This window comes from Micrasema longulum, unplaced genomic scaffold (genome assembly GCF_059751315.1).
Source record: "Micrasema longulum isolate JH-2025_06_02 unplaced genomic scaffold, ASM5975131v1 h1tg002621l, whole genome shotgun sequence".
Taxonomy (NCBI): domain Eukaryota; kingdom Metazoa; phylum Arthropoda; class Insecta; order Trichoptera; family Brachycentridae; genus Micrasema; species Micrasema longulum.
This window is the reverse complement of record NW_028279756.1, coordinates 1-12,189: the sequence shown is the minus strand read 5'-3', so window position 1 is coordinate 12,189 and position 12,189 is coordinate 1. Positions and strand designations below refer to the sequence as shown.

General features: G+C 34.5%; 1 protein-coding gene and 1 long non-coding RNA gene across 3 annotated transcripts; one reads left to right on the top strand and one right to left on the bottom strand.

Annotated features, from left to right (window-relative positions):
* The first annotated feature begins 135 nt into the window (after nucleotides 1-135).
* Aos1 (SUMO1 activating enzyme subunit 1) lies at nucleotides 136-8,456 on the top strand. Its single transcript, XM_088240841.1, has 5 exons — nucleotides 136-357; nucleotides 451-622; nucleotides 2,911-3,167; nucleotides 5,666-5,859; nucleotides 8,001-8,456. The coding sequence occupies exons 1-5, from the start codon at nucleotides 266-268 to the stop codon at nucleotides 8,303-8,305; spliced, it is 1,020 nt and encodes a 339-aa protein (XP_088096967.1). The 5' UTR covers nucleotides 136-265; the 3' UTR covers nucleotides 8,306-8,456.
* LOC148271854 (uncharacterized) lies at nucleotides 4,720-9,642 on the bottom strand. Of its 2 annotated transcripts, none has more exons than XR_015825002.1 (3): nucleotides 9,418-9,642; nucleotides 7,582-7,748; nucleotides 4,720-5,945 (listed from the first exon to the last, which is right to left on the bottom strand). It is a non-coding gene; the product is annotated as an uncharacterized LOC148271854 (long non-coding RNA). The 2 variants fall into 2 exon arrangements; XR_015825003.1 differs by having other exon boundaries at nucleotides 4,720-5,910.
* Between the last annotated feature and the right edge of the window lie 2,547 nt (nucleotides 9,643-12,189).

Below are 12,189 nucleotides of genomic sequence, written 5' to 3'. Positions count from 1 at the left end.
ATAAACCCAAGTGGTCTAAAAATAATGTTTTTTATTACATATTTTGTCCATTTTTAAAACATTTTTGAACATCTAAATTGTATATCTATTATTTTATCTGTGCTTTTGTCTGTGGTTACCGGTCTACCCCACAGATTAAATTAAAAGTCTAGCCAGAGTCTACCGGCGTGTTTTGTTGTGGTTTTGTTTTTATCGGCGCGGCGCGGCGTCCCGATTTGGCTTTCATATTTGGATTAGGAATCGATAAACGAATAAGGAGCCAATCATGGTGGAAAATAATAAAATTGAGCTGACTGAAGCAGAAGCTGAACTGTATGACCGTCAAATCAGGCTATGGGGTCTAGATTCCCAGAAACGGTATGATATTATTGTAATACAAGGTTATGTTAAATGTCAGTTTCTAATGGATTTTGTAAGATTTTACCCATGTATCTTTAATTAATATTTTAGCCTACGCGGGGCTCGTATCCTCTTAATAGGAATAAAGGGATTTGGCGCAGAAGTGGCCAAGAATATCATATTATCCGGAGTCAAGAGCGTCACTCTTCTGGATCACCAGGATTTGACGCCAGCAGATTCATGCGCCCAATTTTTAGCACCCGCTGATAAAATTGGATGCAATGTAAGTTACTTAATTATGTATTTTTTTAAATCGCAGAATGGTTGAAACCTGATTTAAAATCATCAACATGCAATGACATAAATCATGTAATCAAATGCATTGCTCCTTATAATCGCTTTAGTAAAGCACCCTTGAGCTAATATATTACGAAAGAGGCGCTATTCAAGTTATGGATAGATAATGTCATTCGGGTAAAATGAATGCTTGAATAGTAAAAACATAAGAAAAATAAGTATATGCAAGAGTTGACGTATGATAAGGAATGCCAATTTTTAGATTTCATAATCAATGACAAAATGTATGAAGTGGTAAAAACTCGAATTGCATGCCAAGAAAGTTATTTTTTTGTACTATAATTAAACTAAATCAAACTGCCTAGACCAGTGGTCGGCAAACCCCGGCTTGCGAGCCGTATGTCGCTCATTACCTGCTCAAGTGCGGCTCACTCAGCGTATATTTCACTTTTTGTTTGATTTAGTTTGTCCACGGGTCCTCCTAATAAAGAACTATTAGGATTATCGCCACTGAAAGATCAAACACGTGGCTAGGATATTGCAAATTCTGTCAATTAATGCACAAAAATTAATCACGAGATTCTAGTTTACCACAGTATCCATTAAGAAGCGTTTTGTGTAGACATTTCCAGAAAATAATTAAATGTAATGGAATTGATAATTATAATCGGGTTGTGGTCCTGTGACTAGTGTCTTGGACTCACGGACTAAAGGTCTGTGGTTGGAATCCCAACTTGATTCCATTTTCTAATAGTGAGTTATTTACAACTCGTTGAAAATGGCCCTCAAAATTAAATTTTGGGGTAAATCATAAGAACGCAAATATTTATTTTTCTTTAAATAAAAAAATTAAAAAAAATTGTCGACACAATTATTGTAGATTAAGCTCTTTATCGTTGCCAATTAGGAAGTTCAGTGTTTTAAAAAAATATTTTAATAGACTATTAAACGAAGACATAATTTTAAATTAATATTTATCTTAAAATTTGTTGCAACAGAGAGAAAAAACATTTTTGAGAAGGGAATATGGTAGTCTAGGCATTTACAGGGCTTATGACCTGTCATTGGCTGGTTTAAGTGGCAACTTTACACACTGCTTAACATTCACCATTCTGCCTATGACGAACATCCACATTTCCTCAACTCTTCCATCCGTTGACTTTTGTGAAGTAAAAGAGCTGAAACCTTTATCATGTGAGTGAGATTCATCTGGCTGAACCAATTCACCTACTAGGCAACGCCTGAAAACAATTTTCCAATTTGTATACTTCTTTTTTTACCGGGTAGTTAATTAAACAATAATATTTATGTGCCGTATTATCAGCGCTATGATTTTTTTAAGTTTTTGCGACATCTCAAGTTATCTTCCGCTACTTCTCGGCCAGTTCTGCCAATCGGTCCGTTTTCAGTAAGTAAACTGGAAATCTTTCACATTATTGGTTGATTTGTATGAACTAGTGACGTTGTGCAAAGTAGTTTGTTTTTATTATTTTTTTGTACATTTTCAAGAAACTTTGCCGTATAATTTATCTCATTTGAGCCGTTGACGTGATGATAATTTTTCTGTGTCCTTTCTTGTGTCCTAGTGTTTCATCAAGATTATCAATAGATGTCTCCGAGCGTACCTAAATTCGTTCAGAATACTTGACCTCGATGCGTAAAGCATGTACGAAGGCGCGCGTCTTTATGCATTATTTTTGTATGGTTGGCCCTCCGAGCGTGGAAACGGAGAGCGCATTTATGCGCTTAATGCACTTCACCGATTAATTTGAATACAACATAAGCCATTATTCTGTATTTGAGATTGTGATTGAATGTTTTATACCGTACAAAAGTGCATAATATATCTCCATTATTTGAATAAGGAAATTGTTAAGCGTAATTCAGTAGTACAGTAGTTTCCATTTGTTTGGATAAAACGCAAATCATGTATATCTTAAAAACAAAACACTAATGTTTAAAGCAAAACTATTGACTTGTGATAGTTTTATAATCTCCTGTAAATTTATCGTTGGCAAAGTATTTGGGCGAGTGATCGTGGATCGCCTTGCGGTCGCCTCTTGCTGCGTTGCCTACGGGTGCAATACCACACCATCCACATACACTTGCATCTATCTTGGTACGGATTTACCTACATAGATAGATGCAACAAAAAACTAACAATGGAAAATTTACATACATTATACTATACTGGGAGGTATAATAGATAAATATTTTTTCTAATGTATGTATTGTTTATTTTATTATTATATGAAAAATATGATATTTTTCCAGAGGGCTGAAGCTTCCAGAGAGCGTGCCCAGAACCTGAATCCCATGGTGGCCGTAAGCGTGGATAAGACTCCAGTGGCCGACCTGCCGGACTCGTACTTCACCAACTTCGAGGTGGTCTGCGCCATGGACTGCATCCAGCGACAGCTCGTCCGCATCAACACTGTCTGCCGCGCCGCGGGCGTCAAGTTCTTCTGTGGCCAGGTCTGGGGCATGTTCGGGTATACCTTTGCCGATCTGCAGATTCACGAGTTCGCCGAGTAAGTTGGCCCACTCTAAACTATTTCGTAGTAACCTGAGATTCTAATTTCATAAAGAAATCGATTTTACAAATATGCAATCTGGCAACATGTAAGAGACAGAAAATAGTTTTCAGGTAAAAATCCTAAAAGAGGAAATTGAGTGGGGACAAATCATCCTTAAGGTCCCGGGTTCAATTGTATTAAAAAAGAATTATGAATTTTATGGAGACTAATTATCTTTTGTCAAATAACCAGTTTGGATTTAGACCTAATTGCAGTACAGATGATGCAATATTTAAACTTACACATGAAATTTATTCTGGTCTAGATGCGAATATGAAAATTTTAACAATTTTTTTAGATCTTGAAAAAGCATTTGATACAGTAAAACACAGAATTTTAATATGTAAATTACGTCAAATTGGCATAAAAAATAAGTGCTTGTTGTTTTTTGAAAGTTACTTAGCAAATAGACTGCAATGCACCAGGATCGGAATTAATGTTAGTAATACTAAGACCGTTATACACGGAGTCCCACAAGGAACGGTTCTTGGCCCTTTGATGTTTCTTATATATATTAATGATCTTTGTAATAAAGTTGTCCCTGGTAAATTAGTTTCTTATGCAGATGATACTGCAATAATTGTAAAAAGTGATACCTGGGATAATACTTTCAAAAAAGCCAATATATGTATAATTATTATCAAGGCGTGGTTAAATCGAAATCTTCTCTCGCTAAATTGTAATAAAACACTGTTTATTCCATTTTACAACTCAAAATCATCTTCCCCTTCTTCTTCCCTTAACGTAATGTTTCATAATAAATATTGTAATCTTGACATATGTAATAACTGTGAAAACATGAAGTCTGAAAGGTGCATAAAATACCTGGGAGTAATCATTGACTGTCAACTTAAACGGACTAATCATCTTGAAGTAATTGTTAATAAGCTAAGATATTTAACCTATGTGTTCAAACGACTAAGTATTTACGCCCAGCTAAATACGATTAAAATGGTATATTATGCACTTGTACAGTCATCGCTTTCCTATGGAATAATTGGATTGGGGGGAATTTACAACAATCATATTAAACCATTAGAAACTATTCAAAAATTTATATTAAAAATAATGCTTCACAAAAATCGCACATTTCCCTCTTTCCAATTGTTCCAAGAAGCTAAACTTTTAGATCTAAGACAAATATATTGTTTTCAATGTTTAAAATATATATTTAAGAACCAAAATTTATTTACAAGTAATTCAAATAGATCAAGTCAAAAAAGGAATCGTGTGTTAGAAATACCACATTGTAAAACGAGGCTCGCACAGAGACATGCATATTTTATAGGCCCAAAAATTTTTAATTTTTTTTTTACTGTTAATATTTCATTGAATCCAAACTTTCAAAATTTTCCTTCTTTTAAAAAACATGCACTATCCTGGATTCAAACTAAAGATATGAACCCTTTTTTTCTATGATTTATTTGGTTGCCCTTTAAGGAATATTTTTGTGTTTTTTTTTTAAATATTTTTATTTCCTTTTTTAATTATTATTAAAAAAAAATACCATAATATCTTTTACAGAATATTTTATTTTTTCTTTCTTATGTTATACAAAAATATTATAACTGTCCATTATTTACTATAGGAGCAAAAATTCATTAACATTTTCTTGTATACCCACGAACAGGCCATGCCTTTGTGGGATTTTTTGTTTACTATTTTTCTATTAATATGTATTTCATTGATATGTAATTATGCTTTATTTTTTTTAATACTCTGTTTTATTATTATGTTTATTGTAAAAAACAAAAAAAATTAAATAAAAAAAAAATTCTTGGCAGGATTGACATCAAATAATTATTTTATAGGTGGTTTACAGTGACCAACCAAAGTTTCGGTCAATAAAATGAGTTTTGGCCGTGGTTTTGCCAAAAATTGGCCGAAATCTGCAGTCGGGATGTATCGGATTACGTTTGACTCTACTCTGATGCATCTTATGGCTCGTGACTCGGCCACTTGACCCGTGACCTTTAGTTTATTTCGGCTTTCAGCCAGTAAGGATTTAATGAACTCATAAGGTTTAACAATAAAAAAAGTCTAATTTTTGACGTTATGAAATGACTTGCCGAAACTAGAACAGAAGCCGAAATTCGGTTTCAGTTTTGACTAAAAATCTTTTTCGGTTGGCCACTGGTGGTTTAACACTGCAATATTTCACTGTTCCTGGACTAGTATCTGAAGCGTAAGACTGATCACCTTACCTTTGTATAACATTTGATCAAGGTTTGCTGCATTTGGCTTCAGGAAGATGATGAGTACTGATAGTGAATTTGCGGAACTTGAGAAAGTTAGATAAAAATAAGCTAGATTTGTCTTGGACAAGTAAAAATCCACCAACAACTAACATTAATTAAAGCGTATTATTAGCTTTAAGCTGCTCGGTTAAAACATCCGACCTTGCCAATTTACTCTTAAATCGTGTTAAGTGAAGCCTTGTATCGTTAATTCAGGGACCTGGTGCACTACAAGGCGGCCAAGCACAAGGCCGATGGAAAGGCAGAGACCAAGGGCGAAACGGTGACCACAACAGTGCGGCGAACAGCCACCTTCGTCCCTCTAGAAGCGGCCCTCCAAGTGGACTGGACAGACAAGCAGTACTCTTCTCGCCTCAGGAAGGGAGACCCCTCCTATTTTGTCACCAAAGGTAATACCTTCTAGCCTTGCATGTCGAGCATCCGATAAAATAGAGTCATAACTAAAACAAACAGAATTTCCGGGTGAGCCTGAAAACTAAAACAACACCTTGTCTTAATGCAATAAATAATTAAAAAATGCTATTAAATTTTTTAAAGAAAATCTCAATTGTCCTAAAGAAAATAGATATATGATACTGTTGAAGAATGCCCGCATCCAAATAAAAGCCTTCGTGTAGTGCGTCAACAAGCTGTTTAATTTTAAAGATAGAATTATGCGTATTTTTTAGTATATGAGAGTTTCAAAAATTATTTATTCTGTATACTTAACGTTACGACTATTTTATCGGATGTGTGATATGTTAAAAAAATAAACATTAGGTGAACAAATTAGTTTCTGCAGTTTTTCATAAAAAAATTGGCATTTATTGTGAAAGAACGGAACCTTATGTTTTATTCGAAGTATTGTCCATCGCTTGCCACTACTTTTTCCCATCTTTTTGGCAGCACTCGGATTCCGTGACGGAAGAATGCTTCATCATTTGAGGCTATCCACGAATCGACTCAATTTTTGGTATCTTCATATGATGTGAAGTGCTGCTCAGCCAGGCCATGTGTTATCGATCGGAACAAGTAGTAGTCCGAAGAGGCAATGTCTGGTGAATACGGCGGGTGGGGTAAAACGGGGACGAGCATTATCATGCAGGAAAATCACTTAGTCGTGTCTGGAGTAGTAGTGGGTGCGCTTTTCCTCGAGTGCTCGTCTCAATCTCATCAATTGGTTTTGTTCAGTTTGAGCAATGCATAATACACGACACCAAGCTGATCCCACCAAATACTCGAGAGTTTTTTTTCCATGAATGTTTGGCTTAGCTGTAGATGTTGAAGCATGATCATGTGGTCCCCGTGATTTCTTCCTTTTTGGATTATCATAGTGGATCCATTATTCATCACCAGTGACTGCGATGCAGAAAAGCCTTTCGATTATGCCTGGCAAGCAACGTTTCACATGTGAAAAATCAGCATTCAAAGTTCCCGCAAATGACTCTTATTCGACTTAAAACTTTCACACACAAAATAATATATTATACTGATAAAAATTCACTTATATTTCAAGGTTATGTTGTTGACAGATGCCCACCTTACGATAATGGCAGTTTACATCCGACATCTTTAACTATAACTTACTGGTGGCGCCATCTTTTAAACTGCAGAAACTTATTTGTACACCTAATTTTTCATTTTCATTTTCATTTATTTTTGCACCACTACAGGCCAGTAGGCCCAATTACAGTGGTGAATTACATCACAGAACACCCAGGCTTGAGAAAAATTCATTTTGATTTTTGTGTTCTCACCGGGAATCGAACCCGGAACCTTCCGAGCGTGAGTCAAGCGTCTTGACCACTACACCACGGAGGCCGACATACATCGGATTCCCGTTTCACACCAGGGATACGTTTCATGCAACAATGTGAAAAAAAAATTGTACTGAAATAAAGAATAAATGGTGGATAGGTTTTTCTTGTACAAAAATCAATTCAGGATATAAGAAAGTTATTATCTACTGTATCCTCTCTAAAAAAATAGTAACAGAGATTATTCACCGTCATTATCAGGGTGGGTCGGTGTGTGAAGTAAAGCCAGAATTCTGGACTCTATAGCTACTCTCGGATGAAAATGCTAAAAAAGGAATTCTTGTTGGAATTGTAGTGGTTGACACATTCGCTTACCATTCATGAAGCCCTAGATTTGATCGCTGGCAGGGTTGACATCAGAGAGGTGAAAAATGTCAATGTCCAAAGTAATATTGTTCAACAATACCACGCAACAATCGAAAGAAATGCGTAGTTAAATACACATTTTTTCTGGTCTTCAAACTTTTGTACCCAAGCATACCCTGGAATATCATATTATATCAAGACTCTCAGCACATGAACATGTAAATACTAAAATACACAGATTCGCCTTCTTTCTCCTTGAATTATACAAACACTTTACCCTCCCATTAACTTAATTCTTACTAAATTATCTTATAAACTATTAGGATTTCTTAAATTACGCCTCATTCTTCGGGGATCTCTAGAAAAACACCAATATGGTTATTCACTATCAAAGTTTTTAAAAGTCACTTCGATCTATTTGTTTTCAGTACTTCTACGTTTCCGCACAGAAAAGGGACGAGATCCCGATCCAGAATTGCGAGAGAAGGATATAGAAACCCTCCTGTCCTTGAAAAGCGCAATTTTGGAAGAGTGCGGAGTACCCCTGGACTATGTCCCTGACTCTCAGCTCAGGAATGTGTTTGCGGAAGTCTCTCCGGCCTGCGCTATCGTAGGCGGGGTCATGGGACAAGAGATCATCAAGGCAGTAAGCCAGAAGGAGCCCCCCCATAACAACATGTTTTTCTTCAATCCCGAAAAGTGTGTCGGCTTCATTGAAACTTACGGAAATTAAATACTATTTATTACTATATCGGGTCTTCATTTTCATGCAGGACAAATTGTTAATTTTAAGATATTTTGTAAGATTTTTTTCATGATTATTTAAAAAACCTACTTGAGTATCAAAATCATAATTTTTATATGGAAAATACATGTATTAACTGTATTAAATTGTTTGATTTCAACCCATTTCTATAAAACCCAAACTCAAATTATTATTCTTTAAAAAGAAAAAAAATCCAACCAATATTAAATTGACATAAGTACCTACACAATAATGTACGCATGAAACACAATGCTAATCTATTAGGCACTGGAAAATCAATCTATGGCATAACAAAATATTATTCTATTATTAAATCGAAAACTGTCATAAGTTGTTCTTAAATTAGCTAAAGTTTTACAAATGAAGGGTATTAAAAAAAAAGCTGAATGTATTACAATAAACTTAATAAATGTGTCGTGGTATGTTCTGTGTAATAATGTCCATATGTAGTTTTTTGTTTTCATTTTAGCAAATTTTATTGAACCGATAGATGTTTTTAACAATGGGGTGCATTATTCTTTGTCAGATGGGAAATACATTGACCAAGGGTGGACCATTCTACCTGATCATAAAATATTAAGAAAGGTATAAGAATACTTAGTGTCACTACACCAAGCAGATTAAAAATCCAACGCACAGGATGTAAACACATAGCTAGCCCAAAGCAGCGGCGAGATATCTCTGTACAATAAATTATTAGATAATCGGACTTCTAGGTTTGCAAAGGGTCCGACTGAATTAAATTACATGGTTATTATCTTGTTTTTACGTTCCTCGATTTTACGTTTTCCCGCTTTTTACACCGAAATGTTCAGGACCTATTATTCTTCATACATTCTCATACAAATATTCCCCCCAATTAACGTTTTTTACATTTTTCATAACCCCGGTTTTAAGCTTTAAAAAATTTCGGAATTCATTTGATGTGTCAAAAAACCAAAATTATGTCGTAATAATGATGCCGCGGCCCGCGCGTCACCGCGTGTGCCACTCGAATGAAGAATAAAAACAGGTAAACAACTAATAAAAGATAAATTATTGTCTTAACATAAATTCAAAGCAGGTGCAGTGTAATTTACCTTTTTGTTTAAGTGTTCCTAGTTCCTTTAGGGTTAGTCTTAGTTTTCATTTGAACAAAAACGTCACATTGACTTGTACAAATCATTATACGCAGTTGACAAACAATAAAGTTTTTATATCATTAAATTGCGATGTTTAAAACATAACAATAGAAATATTTAAAGTTATAAAAAAGATGGTTTAAAAAGCCGCGAACTATTTGACAGTTGTTTTTAGTGATGCCATAGAAAAAAAAGTGATACCGTATAAATAAAATTTCCCAACATTTAGGGGAAAAAATATTTTATGCAAATAGAAAATTCTATTCACTTCTATTTCAGTTTTTTTTTTATTTACACATAAAATAATTTTAACAAGCTGTTTTTAAATATTTAAAAAAAAACAGATTACAAAATATAGTTTGAAAAAATATAAAAATATTTTTAATGAAATCATTGAAAATGGGTAAAAAAAATATTGTCAATTTCCACTTATCACCGTTTTTACTATTTTTCTGGAAGTATATATACACTATAGTGTAGCAAATAATTTTTTTAAAATGTTATTCCTCTTTTTTTCATACATTTTTCATTTCTTCACTAGCTTTTTCCTCAGTTTTACACTTTTTTTCTTGCTCCCTTGAAAAACGTAAAAATGGGGTTTTACTGTATTGGAAATAGGTTATTAATTATATATATTGTTAAACAGGTAAACTACCTAACTTCAGTATTTGATTATTTAAAAACATTAATTTACTAACATATCTACGTGTTCATATTAAAATTGTGAATTTCAGGTTTATCTCACTGTTGCTTTGTGTTAATGACATGTATATATATATATTATTTTTTATTAAAATCAGAACTCATACAAGACGGTAAGAGATTTACCGGTGTTTTTCCATATAGTAAACTGGAATATTTATGAGATTTTCTCAGTAACATAATTTGTATTATCTTGATGAAAGCCACTCGGAATTTTAGAATTGACAGAGAGACCTGCAGTGGTATTCTGATCACTCTCGACACCCACGAGATGATCTCGACTTTCGGACGAGAATATAACGTGGTGTAATTTAGGGATTTTTATTTTTTGAACGCGGTTAAACTTGGTTTTCTATATGGCAATTCTGATGATTACATGTCAAATTACGTAAATGAATTCGAACACATAAAACCAAAAATAATGATTTTCAATAGAAACATTATTGTGACCTTAAGAATGACCCAAAATACTTAATTATGTTGAATTTACCAAACCTCAATCGTTATTTCTCGTTATTTAGACGGTTTTATAATTGACGTTTCATAGTTCGATATCTACCCGCAAGAGCGTGAGTGGCGAAAATGAGAAAATATACTCGTGCGCATGCGTCACTGACGAGATGAATATACCTATTACAAAATATAACGCTTTTGCTATCCTGATGAAAATTTATAACGTTTGCCATGTGGGGTATTTATTTTTTCTTCACGTCAAACTGTACTTTTTATATTGCAACAATGCAAAACATAAACAAACATACAGTGACAGTTCAACTACTTATGTAATTGATAAGTATGCCCCGGATCTACATGTCCTTAGGGATTTTGTTTATTTTTATAGAACCTCTGTGAAATACCTACTGTACTCTATAGAAACTTGCATACGAACCACAGCGTCCCTAAATGTACATCTTGCGCGACAAAAGGAATCATCATTTGAAGGTATGTTCATCTAATTCGGTATTTTAATCAAACTTATATATTGTGTACGGTTTAAACCTACCTTACGAGTTTTTTCTCAAGTTGTTAATCATTATAATATTTATAAATTGTAAAAGGTTAAGAATAAGCTAGTGTTAGTAAAAAATAAACAAACCACCAAGACGTTTTCCCCGTGACAGCCAGAGGATATACAACACACATGCGTTTGCAGTCATACAAAATCTCATGCATGTGTGCTGATTTTTCCAACTTTTGAAGTAATACAATATCCGCAGTGGTACTGCAATACCGCTACTGCGAACTGTTAGTTTTAATTGTTGATATTCGTAATGTAAATAATTATTATGTATGTAAATACTTATCGTTTCAGCGGTATTTTTGTTTGGTTAAAATCGCAAGTAATATATTAACAGCTTTTATGTTCCCCTTTAATTTTTTTTTGATAATTAGGCTTCCCGCCCACTAGGCAGCCTGGCTGCCGCAGTCAAAATTTTGCACAGCCAGTTAAAGCAGCCAGCCTGACGGCCAGTCCAAATAAAATGGATGTGGAAAATGTTTTTGTTTACATTTTATCTCGTAAGAAACGCAAACCAAAAAGAAGATATTGAATTCATCCTTTACTTGAAAGGGTTCATTTCAAAATTATTTTATGGATCTTCTGTATCGAAAGTCATTGCAAATTCGTTTCATAAAATACTTCTGGCTGCTACGACAAGTGCGCGGAGACTGAGGCAGTCACATACATTTGCTTTGTCTCGTTCTGGCTGCAGGCAGCCAGTTGGCTGCCGTGCACGTCAAACGCGTTCTAATGGCTGCCGCAGCCAGGAATTCTTGGCTGCCTAGTGTGCGGTATCTAATAAGCCGTCATATGTAGTATTAGCTGCCGCAGCCAGGCTGCCTAGTGGGAGGGGAGCCTTACAAAGTATTGCCGTACCGCCCGTACCACTGATGAGATCCTTCTCAAACAATTTGTTGGGTTCGGTCATGCCATCTCTTTCTTGGTCTTCTTTGTTCATTAGTCTTCCTCATAATTAATATTTATTTTATTAGTGGTTTAGTGGTGGTATTTCAATTTTATTTATTCAA